The 24,223-nt window shown below is 54.7% G+C and overlaps 3 protein-coding genes and 1 long non-coding RNA gene across 25 annotated transcripts; all 4 read right to left on the bottom strand.

The window, feature by feature from the left end:
* Nucleotides 1-770: 770 nt before the first annotated feature.
* LOC147649514 (uncharacterized) lies at nt 771-8,950 on the bottom strand. Its single transcript, XR_015278768.1, has 7 exons — nt 8,858-8,950; nt 8,223-8,523; nt 6,369-7,662; nt 5,136-5,245; nt 3,669-3,968; nt 2,972-3,384; nt 771-1,538 (listed from the first exon to the last, which is right to left on the bottom strand). It is a non-coding gene; the product is annotated as an uncharacterized LOC147649514 (long non-coding RNA).
* Nucleotides 8,951-12,616: 3,666 nt separating this feature from the next.
* On the bottom strand, nt 12,617-17,875 carry FBLIM1 (filamin binding LIM protein 1). 18 transcript variants are annotated; one of them, XM_086860715.1, is made up of 10 exons: nt 16,901-17,082; nt 16,038-16,080; nt 15,782-15,922; nt 14,816-15,033; nt 14,325-14,458; nt 14,129-14,234; nt 13,883-14,052; nt 13,612-13,790; nt 13,414-13,531; nt 12,617-13,139 (listed from the first exon to the last, which is right to left on the bottom strand). In XM_086860715.1, exons 4-10 carry the CDS (start codon nt 14,994-14,996, stop codon nt 13,026-13,028), a joined length of 1,002 nt encoding a protein of 333 aa, XP_086716841.1. In that variant the 5' UTR covers nt 14,997-15,033; nt 15,782-15,922; nt 16,038-16,080; nt 16,901-17,082; the 3' UTR covers nt 12,617-13,025. The 18 variants fall into 18 exon arrangements, with proteins under 18 accessions (XP_086716841.1, XP_086716842.1, XP_086716847.1 ...); XM_086860716.1 differs by having other exon boundaries at nt 16,038-16,121; nt 16,901-17,080; XM_086860721.1 differs by having other exon boundaries at nt 14,816-15,004; nt 16,901-17,076.
* Nucleotides 17,778-21,150, bottom strand: TMEM82 (transmembrane protein 82). Of its 4 annotated transcripts, none has more exons than XM_086860725.1 (6): nt 20,925-21,150; nt 20,781-20,853; nt 20,428-20,602; nt 19,315-19,723; nt 18,248-18,435; nt 17,778-18,163 (listed from the first exon to the last, which is right to left on the bottom strand). In XM_086860725.1, the coding sequence occupies exons 1-6, from the start codon at nt 21,001-21,003 to the stop codon at nt 18,098-18,100; spliced, it is 990 nt and encodes a 329-aa protein (XP_086716851.1). In that variant the 5' UTR covers nt 21,004-21,150; the 3' UTR covers nt 17,778-18,097. The 4 variants fall into 4 exon arrangements, with proteins under 4 accessions (XP_086716851.1, XP_086716852.1, XP_086716849.1 ...); XM_086860726.1 differs by having other exon boundaries at nt 20,428-20,599; nt 20,925-21,136; XM_086860723.1 differs by having other exon boundaries at nt 18,248-18,462; nt 20,925-21,119.
* Nucleotides 21,065-24,219, bottom strand: SLC25A34 (solute carrier family 25 member 34). Of its 2 annotated transcripts, XM_023940179.2 has the most exons (6): nt 22,936-24,219; nt 22,364-22,429; nt 21,886-22,038; nt 21,664-21,798; nt 21,350-21,573; nt 21,065-21,150 (listed from the first exon to the last, which is right to left on the bottom strand). In XM_023940179.2, exons 1-5 carry the CDS (start codon nt 23,383-23,385, stop codon nt 21,409-21,411), a joined length of 969 nt encoding a protein of 322 aa, XP_023795947.2. In that variant the 5' UTR covers nt 23,386-24,219; the 3' UTR covers nt 21,065-21,150; nt 21,350-21,408. The 2 variants fall into 2 exon arrangements, with proteins under 2 accessions (XP_023795947.2, XP_086716853.1); XM_086860727.1 differs by lacking the exon at nt 22,364-22,429 and having other exon boundaries at nt 22,936-23,501.
* Between the last annotated feature and the right edge of the window lie 4 nt (nt 24,220-24,223).

Genomic DNA, 24,223 nt, shown 5'->3' with positions numbered 1-24,223 from the left:
GTGGGGATCGTTACGGGGCTTTGAAGATTGTCATGGGGGGCTGTGGGGGATGGAACGGGCTGTGCAAGAGCTGCAATGAGCGGCTGTGAGAGCGGTGGTGGGGCTGGGGGAGCTGTAATGGGGGGCTGTAAGGGCACAGCTGCAGGGAGCCCTGCTGACCCCCAAGCCCCGTAAGGATCCGGGGCACAAACTGCCCCGTCCCCGCTGGGCACACAAGCGAAGTTAACGGAGGCGATGGCAGCGAGGGTCCCGGGCCGTGGCTCTGGGGTCTGTCACGGCAGCAGCACAGCCCCGGGGCTGCTCCAAGGGCTGCCCTCTGCCGAAACACGGGCACCGGGGCACCCTGGCACGCTTCCCCCAGCCGAGCACGATGGCCGTGCTGTCCTGCGGCACTTCCAGCACAACACACACCACGCTGCCCTGAAAACCACAGGCGAGAAACTCCCTCTGTGGGAAGCGCTCACCTCCTGCTCCCCCGCCGGCCTTGGCACCGCTCGTTAATTAACACGGAGTGAAGAAATTGCCCTTTGCCGGTATCACCCGGCTCTAGTTGCCTGACATGTCACACCCCAGCTGATAAAACACCTCTTTCTATGTCCCAAGATGAAAATGCCCAGCCAGTTCTCACTGTGAGCAGCCTGAGGTCAGGATAAAACACAACCCCAGCCACGAGTGTTGGTGTTTAAAGCCTCCACTGCTTTCACCACAGAGCAAACCCAGTATTTTCAGTAAAATATTTCAGTATTTTCCATGGCCAAAGTCTCCTGATGTTTTGATATTGATCAAACCCATCTTTTATTTGTCAGAGCTGCCTTTTGCCACCCAGTCCAGCTGGACACCGTAACCTTCCGGCAACAAATCCACCTCACTACTGGTCAAAGTCACCAAGCTGTCTTAGCTTAACAAACATGCAAAGCTCCCGATTTAATCAGATCTCTGACGCACGTGGACTCAATCTGTGGTGGCCCCGAGCCTTATCCCTGACTCCAGTGGCTGCAAGCCCATCCTTTGGCAGTCCCATGGCTCAGTTTCCCCAGTGATGATGGGCTCTGCTAAACTGGGATCTACTGATTAATTAAAAACCCCAACGACTCCTTGCACGCAAATCATCTATTATTTAAAACATGTGATGGAGCCACGTGCGCACAAGAAAATGCACTGCCAACACGTTCCACCGGCACTTCCAGTGTGGAACTGGCCTCAGCTTTTCATTTGACCTGGTGGGAAGCCCAAGGAACAGTTTGCACATGGCTCCACCTTTAAATGGGCTCCCCATTTTAGAGAAGAAAAACCCAAACCAAAACTGTCAAAAAAATCAAACAACTTTTCCATGACAAATTCTCCCTCTCCGATGGAGTGCACTTGCTGCAATGCAATTCCAGCTGTTCTTCCTCCTTGCTGGGGTGGCATCTCCGAGGGACACCAGGAAACCACACCAGCTCCCAGGTTCTTGCAGGGAATCTGACGGAGTCACTGCTGTCACCTGGCCATCCCACAGGAGCTGGGGCAGGGAGCTGTCGCAAACAAAGCCATCGATTCTGTTGACAGGAGAGGGTGGAGATGAGTGCCAGGAGGGCTCCCTTTACACAACAGCCAGCTGGAAGAGCACAAAGCTCAGCTGGTGACGCAAAACAAAGCTCTGGACCATCGTGATACTCTTCAAATGCTTTGCAGGGAAACTGTTCCTAATTGCAAGTGCACCAGCAGTGCTGCTGTAAGCAGATCCCCCAGCTCAGAAGATTTTAAAGAACACAGACCCAGGCTGGAGAGCAGAGCAGGTATAACCCTCCCTCAGCAGGCCAGAGGGGCTGTGATGAAGGACCAACACCATTCCTGTGTCTGCAGAACAGAGGCATGTCTGTGCCAGCCCCGTGCCCTGCCACGAGTGACAGCGTGTGAGCACCCAGGGCCAAGACACAAATTCACTGCCCTGCGTGCTGCCCATCCCAGGGGCCAAACAACTGAGGACAAGGGGACTTGAGCTGTTCTCCATGACCCAATGGCCTTTGGGATACACACTGCAAGGAACAATTTAAATGACTCCTGGGAGAGTGTAGCTGAGAGCCCAGCTATCTCCAGACATCTCAGCCAACCCTGCAGTTAAAACATTTGGATGTTTCTTATCGGTGCTTGGAGAGGATTAAAGTGCCAGGCCATTTATTAGTGAAGGAGCAGGTTATAAACCCATCTCAGCTTGAACACCACGTTCATGTCAGGAAAAGCAAGGCAAGAACAGGACAGATCAAAAGAGAGCCATTAAAGGTGTGAGAAAATGGGGCTGCCATATAAGGAGCTAATAAAGTTAGCAGCTCTCCAGTTTGAAGGAGAAAAAAAAAGGGCAAGAGAAGCAGAAAACATCCTTAGGGTCCACACAACAGCCTCTCTCTGAGGAGGAAAAACCAATAAATGTAAGTGGGCAGACACAATGCTTCAAAAGGCAGGTTCATCCATTTAGAACACGGCGCCTTTTCTGAGCGGCAGAGCTGCCGTGCATCGCTGAGACTGCTCGCTGAACGCTTCAAAAAAGAGAGATTAGATACTGAGCAAGGACAGGGCTCCGTGTGCTCAGACCTAACTCCCTACCCTCACATCTGGCTCAGCAACATCTGTGTGTCATGCTGGGAAAGGGGGACATGACACCTCTCCCTAGCTAGGATCATCACGGGGATCTGAGCAGAAACAGAGGATTATCCCCACCACCAGCACACAGCCCAGGCTTTTTTTTACCTTTTTGTAAAAAAGCAGGAGGTTTCCCAGCAAAGAGCCCCAAGAAACACTCAGAGTGTTCCTTTGTTTGAGCCATCCAGCTCCAGCCACCATCTTGACAGGGTAAAATGTGTTTACGTGCCTTCCTTGCTCATTGATTGTATTTATTTAAAGAACACTATGACAGCTGAATATCAAATTCCCAGCTAGGCTTTTATCTCCTTTTTAAGACAGCCTGAATTATTGGCCTAATTTTATAGCTTACCCATTCTGCTTTATGCTTGCTTTCTCCAACAAAGAATTGGTGCTGTTTGATATTTAGGTCCATTTGTTGCCAAGACAGAGGCTATCGGCTCAGGAGCTGAAAACACTTGGAGCACAGAGCCGGGTTCTGGAGCCTTAACCCACACAAAGCACAGGATTTATATTAATAAAGCTCTTGATTTTGGTTCTTTTTGAGGGTTAGTACTCCAAATCTTCCTGATGAGATGACTCTGTGCAGAAAACTCCCTTCAGATTTTTGAAATGCAGTATTTAGTAATTTATTTTCTGACGCTCTTCCGTGCGGTGTTCTTATCCACAGTGCCAGGGAGGATACAGACAGAGAGAGCTGTGTCTGCTCACCTCACAGGGGTTCTCCCCAAACACAGGGCTTTCACAGGACTATGGCCTTCCAGGCTGCAAAAGATTACATTTTAAGGGAAAACCAAAGAAAACAAACATAAAAAAAGACAGTTCCATATGATTGGATACCCAAACAGGACAACTGCAAAGGATATAAATCCCCTGGGACTGGTTAGATGACCAAATCCTATACTTTGCCATTTTTAACACCTAATTGTTGTATTAACTCTTCATCCAGATGTGATCTTTACCTGTGTGCAATGCCCAGGGGAAAAAGAAAACATCAGAAATGACACAGGAAATGTCATTGGACAAAGGAAATATTTGTTCATCAATACCTGCTGCACTCCAAAGCCTGTCCTCCAACACCGCATGGGAGAAGTTTCTTGTCTGCCTTTGGCTTTTATTTTCACCTCTGCAGATCTCATAGCACAGCTTTTTAACTCTTTGAGCTAAAAGCAAAGCTTGAAAGGCCATGGTTTTCTCCTGTACAGAGGAGGAGTGGACGTTCGTGTCGCTTTTTGGCACTGGAAATTCAGGTTTTGTTTAGCTTGGAAATATCACGGATGTAGCTCAAGTAATTCTTCAGGGTGGTAAAAGTTCAGCACTCATAAGGCAATTCTGTCATTTATCCTAAACTGCCAAAGGAAAGTAATTTAGAGTTCCAGAGGGTGTGCCAGCCCAAAAAACATGGAATCATCCCAACAGGCAGCTTCTTGCTCCTCCGAACCTCCTTGCCAGCAAAGGCCTAAGAGCACAAGGTGCATCTCCAAACCAACAGAGCCCTGATGAGGGAATAAAATCCAAATCCCTGTCCACACTGGCTTATTCCAAACAAGGCTTTAGGCACAGGAGCTACAGCCACTGTTCACACACCTACCACAGGGAGCAGGGTGTGAAATCTGGCCTCATCCCCACCCTGCACTTAATTTTAGCCAAAAAAGAGGGATAAAGCCATAGCTGTGCTAGAAATCCCTGCAGCAACCAGTCAGTGAAATCATTTCTTGTAAGAGGAATCTCCAGGGCTGGGTCAGCCCGTGGCATCCATGGAATCCCGATGCAATATCCTCATTAAGGTTGGCTAAGGACCCCCAGCACTCCCTGTGCACTAATGACTGCAGGAAGCCGTGCCTCCAAGTCGGGTGTGACCTGGCAGAGACCAGCACCAGGTGCTTTTTGCCACCTTTGCAACACAACAAAAGAAATTACACCCAGTCAGGAAGTGTTTCCCTTCTTCCCAGCTTTGAGGAATGGAGTAATAAACCAGCTGCATCTTGCAGGAGCAAGTTCACATATAAAAAAAACATGTAATTCAAGGGCACCCTGATCTTCCTCAACACCATTTAAGATGTTCAGTGCTCCCTCCGACCTCCACTGGCTCTGCCTGAGCAACATGATGAGGAATAGACTATCCCACATAGGTCTGTAGGCTTGGAGGGAAAGGGGCCCCACAGTTTTGCTCCCTGGAGGCACCCGCTCTCCCCACCCCCTTTGTGTGTATTTTTTTAACGTGCCACACATCAGCACAATGCTGACAAGGGCTTTGTATGTTTTCTGCCTATGCAGCAGTTCAAGACACACAACTTTGGATTTTTTGAAAGGGACAGGGGGAGGGAGCTGCCCTTTGCTGTACTGTTTAATTGCACCACTTGCTCTTCTACACAACCACAAGGAAGGGGAAAAGTACCAAGGTTTAAAAACAGGACCATTTTTAGTAGCCAAAAGGGTCAAACTCAGTCTTCTCACAAGACACAGCGAAGCTCAGAGTAAAACCTACTAGAGATAAGACAAAAATTATAAATTACCAGGGTTTCTTCTCTGGAGTTGGATGTGACCCCAGAAAACAGCTCATCCATCCTCACTTGCTGCTGTTACAGTCTCCACATTTGCACACCTGCCAATGCAGATTCCAGCACTGGAAAAAAAGGAGGGAAAGGTCTGGAAAGCTGGACTGTCAGTTTTTCCACCTGCCAGGAGCAGCTCAACGAAGCCCAGGTGGCTGAGCTCCAAGGAGCAGCGAGCAGAGCACGCTACCAGCCTTCTGGAGTTCCCATCTCACACGCACATGCGTGATATGGACAGCGCTGGCAAACAACTTCCTTCAAAAATAAGGATGACTAATCCACAGCAGCGCTGCTTTATTTATTTATTTTAAAAGCCACAAGGCAGAGCTTTTTCCAGAAGCATCAGCCTTTGTGAACCAGCAAGCAGTGGGAAGGGGAAGCCCTGGGACCCACTCCTACTCTGCAGACAGGAGTAACCACAGAACACTGCGGGTTTGTGTAGCCTGTGTGTGACACACGCAGACGTGGCTGGAGCCTTGTCCCTCATGCTTCTGGCAAGGCCAGATTGCACTGCCTGGGTGATTCCTGGATCCCTGTGTGGTATGCAGGAATCTGCTGTGGAGAGGGGTTACATAAACAATACATTGTTTCCCTTGGAAATAAAAGAAAGAAACAAACAAAAAATATCAACAAAAAACAACAGAGAAAAACAAGGCATGAAACAGCTTTAACCCATAACTGCAGCATCCCCCCGGGTGAGGGGATGTGCTGGGAAAAAACGGGGTGCAGAGATTTGGGGTCAAAGCAGAGCAGCTGAATGGCTCAGTGGGCCCAGTCCCCCCAGCAAGGTCACTCTGGCTCACAGGGACACACATCTGTGCTCCAGGGCAAAGCTGTGGTGGAACCGCAGTGGAGGCAGTGCTGCAGGAGGTCACTTAGGGACTGCAAAAAGGGAATGGATTAAAAAAAAAAAAAATTAGAGAAAGAATCCATAAGCAGATGTTTACTGACATGCAGCAAATCCACAGCTCGGCTCGGGAAAGCTGCATGGTTTGGAGGCACAACAGCCCAGTTCCCAGAACACAGCGAAATACTCTGCATCTACAGATTTAGGTAATAGCTTTGAGCCAGACCCACACCCCACCCCACCAAAAAAAAACACCAAACCAAATTTGTCATCTTTTTAAGCACTCAGAAATTGAGGTTTGCCACCAAGGTAATTTTGCATGGTGGCACCATTAAATACTTACCCACCTCACAGCCAAGGGCTGCACAATCTTAAATTTGTGAGTGTTTGCAAATGGTTTGGAAAGCTTTCCAAGGAAGGTGCTGTATGATTGTAAATCCTTCCCGTTATTAATAAAAGGGAGCTATTGTTTCAGCTCTAATCAAGCCTTGTTTCCAGCTGGGCAATTTTAAAACGCAATTCAAAACACACAGGAAAAAAAAAAAAAAAAAAGATCATGAGGAAGCTTCGGAAAAAAAAAACCCCAAAAAAAAAACAGTGAAGGAGAAATGGGAGGGGGGAAGGAAAGTAAAAAATAATACGCCTGCTATTTAAAATGAATTCCGAGCAGGAGCATGCTGGGGCAGGGGGGGAATCCCCCCTCTCTCCGCCTGGGAAAGGTCACTTATGCCATCGGTGCCATGGCCACGCCGGAGCAGGGCTTCGGCGCTGCCAGCCCTGCCTCATCCATCTCCATCAGCGACAGCTCTGCTTCCCATTTATTCAGAAAAAAAAAAAAAAATTCAAAAATTTAAAAACCCACAAAGCCCCTCCAAGCTGCAAACACCTCCCAGCGCTCTGTTTTCAAGGCTGGGGGAACGGAGCAAGGGGGAGCGGCTTGGAATGAGGCTCCCAGCCAGGGAGAGGTGGCGCATCCTCCGCATCCTCCTCCTCCTCCTCCTGCCCGGCGCTGCGGCAAAGACGCCGCAGTGGGGGCTCCCCGCCCCCGCGGAAACTTCTGGAATCAGCAGCCAAGTTGGAGAGAGGAGAGAAACCTTTACACCCGCAGAGGGGAGAGGGGAAAAAAAAAAAAACAAACCCGTAATAATAAAAGGGAGAGGATTGCACAAGGCCGGGGAAAAAATCAGAGATCTCTGTAAAAGTGAAGCCCCCGAGCGGCTCTGGCAGCCCCGGCTCGGGTGGCGGTGCAGCTGCCTCGGCTCGAAACAAAACGCCCCAACAAAGCAGATTAAAAAAAAAAAAAAAGAAAGAAAGAGAGAAAAAAAAAATGGTGGTGTTTGTAGCGCTCGATGGTTGGGATAAAGGAGCTGATCCCTCCTCCTGGATGTACAGCAAAGCCGGCCATTGCAGCTCCATTTTACCTTTCTTTGTGCAATGAATTATCTGATCCGGACTACTCGGTTGTATTTGCAGCTTCACTTACTGCGGTTTGGTTTTGTTGTGCTTTTTTTTCCTTTTCGTTTCTTTTTCATTGTTTGTTTTGTTTGGGTTTTGTTTTTTTTTTTTCCGGTGGTATATTTTTTTCCTCTTTTTCATTAAAAAATAATCCTTCCCAAATCTCCCAAGGAAAAATCTACATCTCTGTGGAACAAATAAAACATTCAGGCATAAGCTTCCATCATGGACGGTAAAATAAAAAAAAGGAAATGGGTTGGTTTTTGTTATTTTTTCTTATTTTTACTTTTTGATGGCATTTTTTTCTCCTGCTTTTAGGATACATTGTAGTAGAAAACCAATGGAGGAAAACAAAGGTAATATATCTATAAAATCAAAGATACATATGGGCCAAAGTTACAGTGATTATACATAATTAAGTTATAGTTTTTAGGTGTGTTGGCTTATTTTATATTTTAAGCAGTCCCTGGGAAAAGGTCATATATAAAAACATTAAATATATAGCAATATTTATATATCTATATTTAATAAATATATACAATATATTCTACTGTATCCATAAAAATAGAAGAGCATCTGTATGGGCCTAAATCTGCAATTCTATGGGGAAAAAGCAGTATTTTTAGGGATGTAGCTTTTAAGAAATAAAAGGCAATGTTGTAGCCTGTAACAATACGGTGATGCAGGAAAAAAGGGTAAGGCAACTTTAAAATAGTATTTAAAACAAACAAAAAAAAGTGTGGTACCTTGGCTACAGCCTCCAACAACGAGAATGTGAATGTTACGGGATTTGGTTGTTTGGTTTTTTTTAATGGCATTACCACGTCTGATCACACCAATGTATGATTTTAATTAAGCGAATGGTGGGCAAGCTGTCGTGGCGAGCAGCGATGGTTTCTTCCCATACCACTCCGGCTCTGATGATAAATCAATCCTCGGGCTTTTTTTTTTTTTTTTTTTTTGTTGGTTGGTTGGTTTCTTTCTTCCCTAAGCGCTTTTGGGGATTTTCCATATCGTGAGGAGACCGGGAGATGGCGGCTTCAACCCCTGCGAAGGAGAAAAGCGGTGTAAAAGCAAAGAATTAGGCATAAAACTACCCATCTTGGGGGTGCGCGTGGTGATGAGGGAGGGAGGGGTGGGGGGCGTGTGGAAAGCGCAATTCTGGGCCAGAACTCCTCAGCTGAGAGGGGGAAAAAAACCAACAAACGTTTTAGGGGTAACACTGGGGGAGCGGGGGGAAGCTGAGGTGAGGGGGGGGAAGACTGGGGGCTCCGCCATGGCCGAATGAAAATGCGCACTTCTGGCGATTTTCACATCCTTTCGCAAAGGCGGCGAGGAGAAAACGGCAGGAGGGAGGGGAGATAAGAAGGTCAGGTTTCACCCGCAGCGCTTTCGCCGCCCGCCCGGAGGGGATTCACACAGGATCAGAGCCCCTCCGCCGTGCCCATGCCGCTCCGGCCCCGCACTCCTTCCCCCCGCTCTCCAGCCGCCGCCATTTTGTCGCCTCAGAGGCGCTCCCGCGGCCCCGCCGGGCGGCCATTTTGTGAAGCGAGCGCGGGGGGGCAGCGCCTGAGGAGCCGTGAGGGGCAGGCTCGGCCGGCGCCGTCTTTTGTCAGCCTCCACCCGCCTTTTCCTCCTCGTTTTATCTTTTTTTTTCTCCAGGAGCATCTTTTTCCTCACTAAACGCTTTGTCCTTAACTCCACGTCTGGAGCCCGATCGCTCCAGAAAAAAAAAAACAACAAAAAACCACAAAAAACCAAACCAAAAAACAAGCAAACCCCATACTCAGACGAAGTAATTTAATAAATGAGATTAAAGCATATTCCCCAGCTTGGCTGTGAGGAAAAAATTAGCCACATGGAGAATTAAGGGATAAATTATTATATTATATATATTTGTTCCCCATCCTTCTCAGTTTTGTTTTTTTTCCCCTCAGTGATAAATCCCTGAGGTCAGTAATCCACCTTGACAAAGGGGATAACATCTTTGAAAAATATCCATGTCTTTCAATAAAACACCTCACAGTGCTTTACTGGACATTCCAACAAAATAAAGATATAACTTAAACCACTCAAAGCCAAATCTGGATGAAAATTGGTAATTTTCAGGAAATAGGGCTTCAGGATGCTGTAATCACTGATACAATGAGGGAAATCTGGGATATGAAATAGCAAAACCCCGCTCGCAGGTGTGTGCTGTGTCTGTTTTCAGAAATAGGGTGGGTTGGGCTTTTTATCCTTTATTTTCTAAAGGAGCCAGTATAGCACTCACAGCCTGGTAACGCGCTTGCGCAGTCACCTCATCCCTTTCCCCTCATGCTATCAAAATCAATGTGTTTTAAAACTACATTGTAGCAGTGGGTGGTTCCGTTTTGCCAGGAAAATTGGGGGAAAAGGAGAATATTAGCATACAGACTTTTTTTTTTTTTTTAAGTTATATATCCCACCTGTGCTGCATGAGCTGGAGAAATCCAGGCTTGCGCTGTTCCTGTTGTAATCCCTGCTGGCTTTTGCCTCTCCCAGAATCAGCAGGATCAGACTGCTTTTCATTTAAGAAATATAATTTTTTTTAGGCTGTGTCAAAGGAAACTGCAGAAAATAGGTCTGAATGCTCTGTGGGGAAGAACAACGCTGCAGGGAGCTGGCTGGGATGCGACTGCCATTAACCTGGGATCCAAAGGAAAAATCCAGTTTCCCTGAAGCTTTTTCCATCTTATTTGAGAAAAACTATCACCAGCACCCAACCTCACTCCCAGCACCTTTTCCAGCCCCTTTATCATCCCACTTCCCTTGCACCACACTACAAATCTTCCATTTTCCAAAGAAACCTGCAAAAAGAGGGTTTTTTTCATTCAGCAACACTATAACCATTGATTTAAAGCCACTACAGCTGTGCCTGGCAGCTCCTTCTTCAATTTAAAACCTATTTTTTAAAAATCAGGCAATCCTTTGAGCTGTAAAAAGATAACCCTAAGGCTTTTTCTTTTTTCTGGGACGCACCGTTGTATTCCTAGGAGCAAGTTGGCCTCGCAGGCGAGCAAGGGATGGAGAGATCGGATGCCTTCGCTGGGAAAGCCTGAGGAAATTTCATACGCGGGCCGCACCCAGGCTGAAGTGAGGAAATATTTGCATTTGCTGCGCCTTGGAAGGCAGCCAGGTCCTTCCCGCTCCCCTCAGCCTGCCAAGAGGGATTGCAAGAGCTGACGGGCATATTGCAGCAGCCAAGGGAAGGGCTGGAGCCGTTCGGAGCGCTGCCATCCTCTCCGTCCTTTGGCACTGCCACAGGGACAAGAGGAGGGACTTGGAGTGGGTTTTACCCCTGGGTGGTCCCAGGGGGGCTCCACAAGGCTTTGGAGCCCAGCCCCCCGAAATGTTCTTTTCCAGGGCAGGATGTGTGGTTGGTTTATTTTTGCAGAGCTGGGTGTTTGCAGAAGTGCTCGTGACAGGGCGAGGAGCCCAAGGACAGGCTGAGCCATCGCAGCCGCTCTGGGTTTGCTCGGCAGCGGGACAGGATCCAGCTCCTGCAGGATCTCCTGCATGCAGCTCAAAATTCCCTCAGCTCCCCCAAGGGAAAACACGAGGCTGTGCTTTCCAGGCAAAGCGATGCTCCCCACACCTTGGCTGGTAGTGCTTTTCCCTTCATCCGGGAAGAGGACGGATTAAACGAACCTTTCTGTCCTCTTACCTGTGTCCGTGTATCCCTGTCCCTTGTCACATTCCACTCCTGAAAAACCACCAAATCTGACCTCACCACATATCCCTTCACCATGCTGCTAAACTCCCCAGCAGCGCCTTTCCTTTCTCCTTGCTTTCCAGGACCTTCTCCAAGGCTGCCTGTAAATAAAAGCATTTCCATATCTCTTGCCAAAAATTCCACAGTCCCAGTGCTAACAGGGACTTCCATCCTGGAAAGCTCCAAGGGGGAAATACCCAACACTCCTTCCCACCATTCCTCTGGGGAAGGGTAGTGCAGCTTGCAATAACACATCCAAAACACTGCTCAGCATTGCACCTCCATCCTCCCCAAAAACCTTGAGTGGAAAAATACCTGTACTAAAAAAAGCAAGCAGCCCTTTGCTCTCTGGGCCTTCTTTTTCATACTCCCTTTGGCCACTGCCACATCCTTTTACTTTTTTAGCATCATTTTTATGCCAGATTTTCCTCACAGCGCTAGGAGCTTTGGAAATTGATACTGGAGCACAGGAATTCCTTGGTATGGGACAAGGAGTTCCCACCCGACCAGACCCAAAGCCACCGATTTACGTGGCCAGAACAGACCACAGCTTATTTATAAATACATTTAAAGCAAGTTATTACCTGATTGGTGGCCCGGAGATGCTCGTTAACCAACACTGAGTAACCAGCTTTGTAGACGGGGAAGAGTCATCAGGAAATAGTTATTGATGTGATTAATTAACCATCGTTAACCCCTTCACTCATAAACACAGCACATGCCAGAAATGTTGTACGTGATCCAGGAACAGCTGGTCTGGTGGTTGTTTTCTTTGTTTACAGCTCCCATTTTCCATCAGGAAAGCATTAAACATCATCTCACAGGCTCTTGCTATTTTCTGCTCTTGATTTGTGGCTTTTTAAACACTTTCGGTTAAAAAGAAAGTAAGATTTGCAATGCCCTTGCAAACAAACCCACAAAGCAGCAGCAACATCGGCTGTGCAGATGTTGGGCATGCAGAGAAATGCTCTCATTTCTGCTGGTTTGAGGCCTGGACTGGGAGGAGATCAAAGAGCTTCCAGTGGCAGAGCAATATAATCCCAGGTAACTGCAGAAAGAGGGCTGTCCATCTTCCCCAGCGTCCCCGCCCTGCACGATGCTTTCAGCTGGAGTTCTGCTGCCTGAAGGAGGAATTTGTGCTCCGGCTGCCCTCTGCCGGCTCCGGGATAGATAATCAACAAAAAAACCCCAAAGCACACCAAAACCCCTTTTATCAACACCACGAAACACGCCGGATCCCATATCCACCAAAAACCAGCATCTCCCACATCGCTACACCCTAAAATCAGCTGTTATGGACCCCAGTGACCCGACTCTTGCCACACCTAGAAAATCCAAAACCACCTTTTCTTCCTTAGTTTTAAACTTGGATTTGACAGGTTTGGAATGCAGGGTGGACGAAAGGAATGAAAGTTTTTAAACTCGGGGTTTTATTTAACTGTGAGTAACTGAATCAGTGCCTGCTCTCCACAGAGAAAAACATTTCAGTGAAACCCCAAGGGAGCTTGAGAAGAAAGAAACACCACCCAAGAAAACCAAAACTGGCCTTGAAAAAGGAGTTTTAAAAAAGAAATAAGGAGTAAACCTCAATTCCTCATTGCTGCTCTGTCAGGGCATTTTATATTCATCATGAGTGCAGAGCTGTGCTGGGACACATCCACAAATCTCCGCTGGCTCAGGGTCCTGGGGATATTTTAGCCATGAAAACCCAGCTCTGCAGTAATTTCAGGGTGCACACAGGCTCAGCCATGGGGTGCAGCCCACTGGGGGCACCCCCTTTTTGGTGCTCTGGAAGAGGCTGTTGAGCTGCAGGGTCTCAGCAGGATGACTCGCTGCGCCAGCGGAGGTGGCAGGATTTGCAGAGGAGGTGGTCATCCAGGGGGTAGCAGCTGTTCTCGGTCAGCTCCGGCGACAGGGGCATCCTGCAGCTCTAAGGGCGAGAGGGGAAAAGGAAGCCACCTTTTAGGGCTCCCTGGGTTGTGTTGTATCTTATTTTCCTTGCAAAACCCACCAACACTCCGAAAAAGCAACAAACTGCATCAAAACCGCTTCAGTGCGAAGCTGAAGTTCTCCACACATCATCATCCCAATTTATTTATTCTCCCCATTACTCATAAGATAAAGTGGGGGCTAAAAAAGGGTGCTGCCACCCCCGTGTCCATGCTCAGTTAAGGCTCAGTGCCCCCCAGCCCCTGGGGCTGTACCTCGCAGCAGTAGCAGCTCTCGTGGAAGCTGCGTCCCAGGCACTCGATCTTGTAGGTGTCCTCATCCTCGCAGGGGACTATGGGGCGCTCACAGGCGCCGCACACCGCGGCGTATCTCCTGCTGGGAGCACAGGGGAGCAGCGTGAGCCCCGCGGCTGAGGGATGAGCCGAGCCCAGCTCCCCCCTGCAGACACCCACCTGTAGAAGTCGGGCACGCAGTACACGTCACCCTGCTCGTCCACGGCGAAGCTCTCGGTGCCGATGGCCTGGCCACAGGCGGCACAGGAGAAGCAGCCGGGGTGGTAGCCCTTGCCCAGGGCACGGACAATGTGCTCCGTGATCAGCCCCTGGCACTTGGCACATTTCTCCAGCGTGGCCTGGAATTTAGGGAACACGTGCCATGAGACACCAGCCCACGCCCCAAGGGATGAAGCAGGGGTGCTGGTTTTCCCTGAAGGAGGATGGGTACCTGGAAGCAGGTGTCACAGGTGGGACACCCCTCTCTCTGGAAGTAGCGCTGCCCAGCCAGGAGTCGGTGGCACGTGCGGCAGGTGAAGCAGTCGGGGTGGTACTGCTTCCGCATCGCCTCCACCGTCGGCTCCCGGGGCCCCAGCGCTTTGTGGCAGAAGGCACAGATGTCTGCAAGAAGCAGGGAGTGTGTGCCTCAGTTTCCCTCAGTGGGGATGAGCCCTTGCACAGCTGGGTCTGCCCTTACCTCTGGAGCTGTCCCTCTCCGGGTACCCATTCGCATCCTGCCACTGGCCTGCTCGCTCCTGGCGGAATGTGGGCTGCTTCAAGCCAGCAGGGGAGGTGGAAGGGGCCTGGCAAGTGGGGAAGGGCAAAGCCACGTTAGTTATACCTCTGCAGGTGGGGAAACTGAGGCACTGGGGGGACTGCACTCCTATCCTCACCTGGAGGGTGGCAGGTGCTGCCAGGTCCAGTTGCTGCAGTGCCAGACCCAGCACCTCCATGGACAAGGGCTGAGGCACTTCAGAGAGGGGGAGGACTGGTGAGGATGAAGGTACAGGGGCCACTGGGTGGGTTTCTGCACCAACAGTCAGATGTGGGGGCTTTAGGGGATCAACAGTGTCCAGTAACACCCCATGACAATAACACCCCCTCACAATAACACCCCAGCAGCGCTCGCTGACCAGCCCCAAAAACAAACGCCACCAAGGCAAGAGGAGACAAACAGCACTGATAAGTGCCTGGCAATGGAGAGCAAACACAGCCTGTGACAGGAGCCAGATCCATGCTGGGGTAGGTGCTGGGATTTGGGGAATAACCCCCCCAAAATCCCCCCACATCCCCTTCCACACGCACATCCTTCAGCAAAGCATCTCCACAGCCTGGCCCATCCTTCCACACTGCTTGCAGCCCCCCATGGACATCCATCCCTCACCTCCGTTGGGCAGTGTGGGGGGACACGGCAGGACCTGGGGCCGGTGGGTGCCGGGGACCTCGGCACCATCCGGCTGCAGCCCCCGCTGGGCTCTCTCCGTGGTGGCCACGTCCCTCCGCGGTGGCATGAGGGTGATGAAGATGGACGAAGCAATTCTCTTCTCTGCTTTCCCTGGCAACATTGCTGAAGCTGTGGAAGGGCCAGGTCAGAGGCTGATTCTAGTGAAAATAACAAAGAGAGTAAAACTTGCAGGCACACCGGCAGCTCCTGCAGCTGTGCTGCCCTTTGGCACCAGCCTGACTCCCTCCTCCCGGAAGGGGAGAAGGAACGAGCGTCCCGTCCCACGTCACAGCAACAAACGGTCTCGTGTCTGGGAGGACACAGGGTACAGAGTCCTGGTGAGGCAGCAGCTGATATCTCCCATTTTCACACCTCTGTGGCCAAATCCCACCTTTTCATATACATTTGAATCCCATATATTTCCTCTTACTGCTCCCACCCACCTGGGATTGAACTCCCCATGGGCAGCAGGAAATATTCACCTTTCCTTTTAAAAAACAGGGCTGCAATAGGATTTTGCTTTTGCAACCCCTTTTTTGGGATCTTTCTACGTCTCCATTCCCTCATTCCTTATCCCCAGTTCCCCACCAATCACTTCCAGCTCTGCACATCCCACCCTTTTATTTTTCCAGGTGGGAAAACTGAGGTGCTGTGAATCACCATGTCCCCAACACCGACACATCCCCTGAGCAGCAGCACAGGCAGGATGCACCCGACCCCGAGGAACCCTGCTCAGGAAGGAAAAGGGCTGTTTATCCAACTTCCCAAGGGGAAAAGCAGCTGGGGCGAAGCTTCCCCTCCCCAAATTGAATGGTTTGGAGGGAGGGAACCCTGAGGCTTTAGTCAGGGTGCTGTGTTGGTGAAGCAGGACTCATCCCTGAGGTGAATTGGCAGCTTGAAAAATACCTGTGTGATGAGTTCCTGGTCTTGTGTGGCTCTGCTCCCCCAAAATCCCACTCACGGGGGTCAGCACATCCTTTTAGGGGCAGACAGACTCCCCGGGATGGGGGAAAAGCTTCGCAGTGCTCCTGCCGGTGACTTCAGCCTCTGACTCAAGCAGGGAAGGGATAAAAAAGGAAAAAGAACCCCGAACTTGGCTCCCTCTTTCCCTCCCTCCCCGCTGGCTACCGGCACTGCCGGCCTTGCCCAGCTCCTCACCCACCAGAGCCGCCGCTTTTCCTCCTCCCCAGCAGAGCTGTGCAAAACTGGGGGAAAAAGAAAAGAATAATCATAAAAAACCCCCAACCTATAAAAGAAAAGAAAATTCTCCGGGGTTAATGGGAACCATGTGCTCATCGCATTCCTCTTTGTGCCGGGGCTGACGGAGCCCGGCGGCCCCGCGGCTGCACCCTCCAGATCCCCCCAGCCAGGGGGGCTGGCCGAGCCTCCAGGGGTGCATTAATGGGGGTCCCCCCTCCCCATGGAGCTCCCATGGTTTGGGGTGGCTGAGGAACTCCCCTGGTTTCCCTAAAATATCCTGGGATGGGAGTTCAGGTGGGATTGATGGGGATAGGGTCACTTATGGGGACACCCCCCAGACTGGGATGGGACACAGCCCTGGGGAGCTGCAGCTCTGTCCCCTGACCCAGGGACCTCTCACGGGCTGCCCAAGGGAAAAGGGGTGGGGGTACACAACACCCGGTGTCCCTTCTCCCCACACCCCGAGTGGTCCCACTGTCCTCTTGTCCCTCACCTGGGGGGTGGCCTTGCAGCCCCCCCAGCGTCCCCTGTGACCCACCGTGCCCCCCACAGCTCCCTGTGCCCTACCTGGCACCACCCTGTCCCCTATGGGGCGGTGGCCCCACCGTGTCCCCCTGCCTGGGACAGTCCCCAATTCCCTCCTTGGGGGTGGCTCCCGGTCCCCTTGTCTCATCCCAGAACGGCTGCGGTCCTTATCCCATCACCTGGGGGGTCCCGTGTCCCATACTGGGTGTCCCCTGTCCCCTCCTGGGGGGGTCCCAGCCCCATATCTGGGGTGGTCCCTACCTGGGGGTGGCTCCCGTCCCCTACCTGAGGGGTTCGTACCTTGCGGGCGAGGTTTCCCGGTCGGGTGGGCGGTGTCGCCTGGCCGGAGGTGGCCCCGCAGCCCCTCGGGGGGTGACCTTGTCCCTGTCCCCTACCTGGGGAGCCGCTGCGGGTCCCTCCGTGCACTCCGCGGGCGCGGCGAGGGCAGCGGGAAGGCAGAACCGCCCGGCATCACCGCCCCTTCCTCCCTCCTCCTCCTCCTCTTCCACCTCCCTTCCTCCTCCCCCCGCCTGCCCCACAGCCCCGGGCGGAGGAAGAGGGGGGCACATGTCCTTAGGGTGCCCCATTCACCCCCGACTGCCCCACGCTCCCCAAAGTGCTCCAAGGGTGCCCCAAGACCCTGTGGGTGCTCTGGGGTCACCCCCTGAGAGCCCCCCACACCCCAAGGGGTGCCCTGTGAGCCCCCCACTCACCCCCGGGTGCCTGTCGGTGTACCCCGACACAGCCCTGGCATCTCCATACACCCCCAGAACAACCCCTGTCCTCCCATACAGCCCCAGCCCCAAAATCCCCTACACTCCTGTGCCCCCCTAGAGCCCCAGCATGGCCCATAAACCCCTCCCGGTGCCCCAAACCCCCCCCAGACCCCCTCCTGCTCCCCCTCTGCACCGGGGGTCCATGCCCAGAACCCCCCTTCCCCAAACTGCACCCCACCTTCACAGGGCCTGTTGCCCCCTGGCACAGCACAGTGGGCTGCAGCCAGGGGGAAACTGAGGCACAGGGGCATGTCCCAGCCAGAGTCACCCCACTCTGTGCCTCAGTTTCCCTTCCCAAAGTGGAACTTTGGAATTTTACCCACCTCCCTCAAAAAGCTGCGCCGCCACCATCCCAAGTGCCTTTCCAGCACAATGGGACCCCAGCTTGCTCTGCCCATGGATTTTGCTGGAAAAAAATTTATTTTCTGAGATTTCTAACCCCCTGGCGGCCTCTGGCAGTGCAGCCTTGCAGCCAGCAAGGATGGGACATCCATCAGCATCCCGCAATTCCACTGGGACCAGAGAACAAACCCCAGTAGTGCTGCAGCCTCACAGGGTCCCCCCAAAATCCAGGGCAACGTGAGTCTTCCCTCCAACCCCCTCCACCCCGTGGGATGGGGCCGGGTGCCTTCCAGAGGCCCCTTTCCCTTAGTCCCCATGGGGGATGTGTGATGGGGGGCTCTGGGGGTGGCACCCCGAGTTTCTGGTTACACCCTGCAGCTCATCGGGACTCCTGCTGCGACCTGGAGCCCGACGGGGCGTCCGAGAGCGGCTGCTGGCCAAAATCCTGCGGGGGATGGAGAGAGGGGCTGAGAGGGCTCCCAGCGTGGGCCTCTCCCCGGGTGGGGCAGGGAGGGATCCCCCCTCTCACCTGCCTCCAGCAGGAGTCCAGCAGCACCCCGGAGCGGAGCAGGCACCAGAGCTCCCCCAGCAGAGACACCGAGACGTGCAGGATGTCGATCCATCGGCCCACGGTGAGGAGGAGGATGAAGAGGCCGCCCATCCTCACCAGCACGGTCCGGAACACCGGCCCCCTGCCCGTGCTCTGCCGGGACTCCTCTGCGAGGACACGGCGTTGGGGAGCTGCTGTGGGGACACCGGGACCTCCACAGCCCCACACTGGGGACACCCAGCCTGGGGGGGCTTCATGTATGGTCCCTGTAGCCCCTACACACCCTCAGGACATCCTGTGTGCCCCCTAAACAGCCCCGTGTACCCCCAGGACATCCTGTGTGCCCCCTAAACATCCCCATGTACCCCCTAAACAGCCCCATGTACCCCCTAAACAGCCCCAGGTGCCCCCAGGACATCCTGTGTGCCCCCTAAACAGCCCCGTGTACCCCCTAAACAGCCCCATGTACACCCTAAACAGCCCCATGTACCCCCAGGACATCCTGTGTGCCCCCTAAACAGCCCCGTGTACCCCCAGGACATCCTGTGTGCCCCCTAAACATCCCCATGTACCCCCAGGACATCCTGTGTGCCCCCTAAACAGCCCCGTGTACCCCCTAAACAGCCCCATGTACCCCCTAAACAGCCCCATGTACCTCCAGGACATCCTGTGTGCCCCCTAAACAGCCCCAGGTGCCCCATGTACCCCCTATACACCCCCAGTACCCTCCATGTACACCTGTGATATAGATAGACACGTACACCCCCCTACAGACCCCCAGGACACCCCATAAATCCCCAGGATGTACCACATACCCCCTACAGACCCCCAGGACACCCCATAAATCCCCAGGATGTACCACATACCCCCTACAGACCCCCAGGACACCCCATATGGGCCCTATACAGCCCCAGCAGGTTCTGCACATACCCCTATACAGCCCAAGGACACCCCGTGTACCCCTGCCCAGCCCCGGGTGACCTCCAGCGGCCCCGCACACTCCGGCTGTGTCCCCCACACCCCCAGAAGCCCCGAACCCCGCTCACCCTGCATGTACACCACCAGCAGGGTGTAGCAGATGGTCAGCGGGCTCCAGAAGCGCACGGCCTCGCCCGTGGAGAGGAAGTCGCGGTTGATGAGCTGCACGGCCGCCAGGTCGGCCACGGCGAAGGTGAGCCCCAGGGCTCTGCGCAGCAGGCGGGGGATGCCGTGGCCCGAGGCCAGCAGCAGGATGCACACGCCGCAGTAGCGGGCCCGGCTGTGCAGCTCGTACAGGCTGCAGACGTGGCGAGCCAGGCGCCGAGAGTGCAGCGCCAGCAGCGCCGCCAGCCCCGCCGCCAGCAGCAGGTTCCAGCTGCGCTGAGGAGCCCCCTCCAGCAGGAAACTGAGGCCGCACGACACCCCGCAGCCCAGAGAGTACTGGCACAGCACGTACAGCTGGCTGCTGTGGGCGCCCTGCAAAGCAACGGCGGCTGCGTGCGATCGCTGAGCTTGGAAAAGCCCTCCGAGGTCAATGAGCCCAACCATTCCCCCAGCACGGCCGTGTCCTCCTCTAAACACGTCCCCAAGTGCCTCATCCTAACACGGGCTGAGCCCTTCCCAGGACGGTGACTCCAGTTCTGCCCTAGGCAGCCTGTGCCAGTGCCTGAGCACCCTTTCCATGAAGGATTTTCCCCAGTATCCAACCTAAACCTCCCCTGGCCCAGCCTGAGGCCGTTCCCTCTCCTCCTGTCCCTGGCAGCAGATCCCAAATCCCCCCGGCTGTCCCCTCCTGCCAGGGACTTGTGCAGAGCCAGAAATTCCCCCTGAGCCTCCTTTGCTCCAGGCTGAGCCCCTTCCCAGCTCCCTCAGCCCCTCCTGGGGCTCCAGACCCTTCCCAGCTCCATTCTCAGCTCTGGACACGCTCCAGCCCCTCGGTGTCCCTTCCAAGGAGAACCCAGAAGTGCCCCAGGACTGGAGGAGTCCCAGCAGTGCCAGCACAGGGGACGGGCAGTGCCCCGGGCCTGTGCCCACGCTGGGACCAGCCGGGGGCCACCGGCAGAGGAACACCACAGCCCCTCCATCATCCCCCGTGAGTGCCGAACAAACCCCAAATTTCCCAGCTCCATCCACAGACACCACACCCGCGCCGTGCCTCAGTTTCCCCTGTGCCACCTCACCTTGCCGAGGGAGAGGATGGTGGAGATGGCGCGCAGGGAGAACTCCAGCACCACCAGCGCAGCCACTCGGGAGCCCACCAGGGCCAGCACAGCGCTCAGCACCAGCACATGCAGCGGCTCCAGCAGCGGCCGCTGCGCCGCGATCGCCTCCTTCTCTGCCTGCCTCTCCGGGCTGCTGCGGCCAGCGGAGGGGGAATGCTGAGCCAGGGGCGGTGGCACCCGAAATGGGGTGACACGCCTTGGTGACATCCCCCTCTGTGCCCTGCAGCAGCGGCCGCAGCCCCGAGAGCCAGCGCCCAGCAGCTGCTCCCAAAACCAACCTCCCCCCCAGGAGACCAAGGGCTGCTGCTTACTTCACGCACTGGATGTAGAGATAAACCTTCAGCAGGCTGCAGAGCACCGAGACGGCGCAGGCACCCACCAGCCCTGCGGGGAAAGGCAGCAGTGGGTCACTGGTGTCCCCTGGGCTGTCCCCAGGCCACCCTCGGGGGACTCACCTTGCAGGAGCGCGTCCAGCAGTGCCCAGCCCCACGCCAGCCCCGGCAGCGCTGGGAGCTGGGAGCCCAAGGAAAACATTTTCGATGGAGAGAAGCCACAGCAGAGCCAGGCCCCGGCTCCAAGGTCCGCGGGGCGGAGGCGGGGAGCGCCCCTCCACCCCCGGCTGGTAAATCATTGTTGGGCCAATCCAGGGCAGCTAAAGGCCCGGCCAGAGATGAGCTTCAACTGCCCCGTGGAGGTGAAAATTAGAAGAGGAATAAGATACACATGGAGGCGCTCAGGGATCATCAGCACCTGTGACCTTCCCCCATCCCAGTACCAGAGCCATTCTCCTCTCCACCCTGAGGCAGCGCAGCATTTCGGGTCCTGCCCCCTCATCTGCACCACCCCAAAGACCCCAGGACAACACCAAAAATAGAAAAACCTCTTTATTAACATCGGTGTTGGTGGTGGCAGAAGTCTGTCCTACAGCCCTGGGGGCTGCTAGTGCTGAACCATGTTCCTGAGCTTGTCCCAGAAGAAGAGGCTGAGGACGGTGTGGGGGCCGAGGCGGAGGTAGACGGCGCCGATGCCCTTGTACAAGCCCAGCAGCCCCTCTTTGCTGGAGATTTGCAGAATACAATCCAAAAAACCTCGGTAGAGCTTGCCCTGGGAAGAGAGGAGCCAGCCGTGCACCCCAGCTGGATGCGATCCAGGGAAATCCGTGCGTCCCCTTCGCCGTATCCGGAACGGCCTTACCGTGCCATCGGCGTCCACCGGCTGGTTGTAGAGACGGGTGCTGATCACATCAAAAGGCGTCATTGTCACCGCCACAGCCACACCGCTCACCATGCCCCCCGCCAGCACGGCCGCCCAGCTGCCCTTCCTGAACCACTGCGGGAAGCGCCGGCATCAGCTCTTCCCAACAATAAAAGGGACGCGGATCCGCTGGCGGCCGGGTCCGGCACCTTTCCCGCTCACCTGGCGCTCACAAACCCAGTCCTTGGCGGAGGCGAAGGTGGCGAGCTGCACAGCCGAGCCCACGGCCACGCGGGGCACGGCCCCCGTCACCCCCCGCCACAGCCCCACCACCCCGTGCTGCTGGTAGATGCTCTTGAAAGCGCCGGAGATGCTCTGGGGAAGAGAGGAAATGGGGAAAAATGGGAATGGAACATCCCACCCGGCCAAAACTTGCCACCCCTGTCGCTCATTGGTGACACGAAGCCACCGTTGGCTTTGGAGAGATCTCAGGGGGTCTGGATTCTCCAGATTCGGTATCAGCCCCACGTGCCTGTCACACCCCCTCTGTTCTCACAGTTATTTATAGCATCATTACGGGGCCGAGCGGCCAAACAACAGCTTTAAATTCCTGCTGACCAAAATAGCATCTGGGCCGTGCACAGACAGATCTGCGCTAGCAGATCCTCCGTGCGCCCCAGCCCACCCTGTCCCCACTCACCTCATGGTTGTGCTGGTGGCCCACGGCCATGGCCGACACGGTCTGGGCTTGGAGGTGGGTCTTGACCTTGGGGGGGACAATGCCAGGTGACAAAACCCTCCGATGCCCCGCTGGGACTGGCTGTGGTCCCCCTCATCTTCTCAGCAGATTTTGAGGGGAAGTTTCAGCCCCTCTGACAGACGTTACCAAGCGCTAACTCCAGACTTTGAATCCCATCTCTTTCACCCCTCTTACCCAGGGCAAAGGGACCCTGCAAACACCCACTGCTGGAGCTCTGCGACCTCAAAAAACCAGGGAAACCCTCTAAAATGGGAGGGGGGAAACCCCCGCGGTTTCTTTTCGGGTAATTTCCTTATGGGGAACTTCTCTGCTGCTTTTCTGAGGGGATTTGTGGGACAAAGCAGGGGGAGAGCGTGCACAGCGCTTTTGGTGGGGGGTGAAGCAAAGCAGGGGAAGAGAGAATGCACCAAGCCAGTGTTTATAGGATGCAGACAAGATGCCGAAGCTTTTGGGGTGGTCCCCAAAACACCCCTCCCCACACCCCCCAGCCTTTGGGGGGGAGCAGCACTCACCAGGTACGCGGGGCTGCCCACGATGGCTCCCACCGCCCCGGCCACGGCCCCGGCGGCCACGGTCCCGCCGGGATACCCGGTCCAGCCGGCGTCCTCGGCGTGCGAATAGCAGTAGAAGCGGACGCCGTTCATGAGCCCCTGGTAGAGCAGCCCGGCCGCCAGCCCCTTCTGCAGCCCCCGCAGCCCGTCCGCCCGGCACACGGCCACGGCCGCCCGCAGCACCCCGCGGTACGGCCGGGGGTACGAGCCCGGCGGCTGCAGCTCGCCCTGCAGCTGCAGCCGCGTCTTCACCACCTCCAGCGGGTTGGTGAGGAAGCAGGCCAAGCACCCGGCCGTGGCCCCCAGCACCAGGTCGGTGGCCGGGGGCACCCCCCCGGCCGGGGGGCTGTTCTGGGGGGCGTACGGGAATTCCTGCAAGGAGTCGGACGGGCAGAGGGTCCCCGCCGCCATCCGGCACCTGCCCGCGGGGGGGTCCCAGGCTCCACCTTCCCGAGCAACCGCAGGGAAAAAAAATCCGAGCGAGCGCCACCTCCTGCAAACCGAGCCCCCTGTCCCCAATCCAGCCCCCAAAATTCCAGTTTGGGGAAGGGATGTGGGGCAAAGGTCCGGCCCCGCAGCCGCGTCCAGCCGGGCCCGGCCGCACGTGATGGGGCTGCCCCGGCGCAAACAGCGAAAAGCAGGGGGAAAAAAAGGTGGGATAAAAGCGAAACTGAAAGGAGGGAGAAGGATTTTGGGGAGCACACGCACTCAAAGCCCGGCCCCAGCCAGCCTGGGGAGGAGGAGGAGGACTGGGAAACTCGCTGCGCTTGTGGCCACGGTGCGGGGGGGACTCGCCACGGGCCCCGCCCGCCTCTCCCGGTGCTTTAAAATTGGAGCTGCCCGCGGAAAATGCTGCGGGGGATGGGGGACGTCGGTGTCCCGCCCTGGATTCCCGTTTGCAGAGCTGCGCAGGGACCCTCCGGCAGCCGGTTTATGCCATGGCCGAGGCACTTGGGTGGTTACTGAGGGACAGGACCTGGGAAGCGCTCCCCATATCCCAAACTCCTCCCCTGCCAGGGGCTGTCCCAGTCCCAGGATCCCCCAACACTTCCGTTTTGATGTCACAAGTCCGGGAGGGATTATGGGGACAGTGGGTGACGCTGGGGGCTGGCCCCATGGCTGTTCCTTACTTTTCCAGACTAGACTGGATCTCCTGGATGCTGGGATCAGAAGTCTGTGTCCTGATGCGCAATTCCCAGCTGAAGCCACGAACGTGTCCCAACGCTGGGTTAACGCTGCTGGGGTTCAG

Source organism: Cyanistes caeruleus, chromosome 22 (genome assembly GCF_971803275.1).
Source record: "Cyanistes caeruleus chromosome 22, bCyaCae1.hap1.1, whole genome shotgun sequence".
In the NCBI taxonomy this organism is placed as follows: domain Eukaryota; kingdom Metazoa; phylum Chordata; class Aves; order Passeriformes; family Paridae; genus Cyanistes; species Cyanistes caeruleus.
This window is presented reverse-complemented; position numbering and strand designations above follow the sequence as displayed.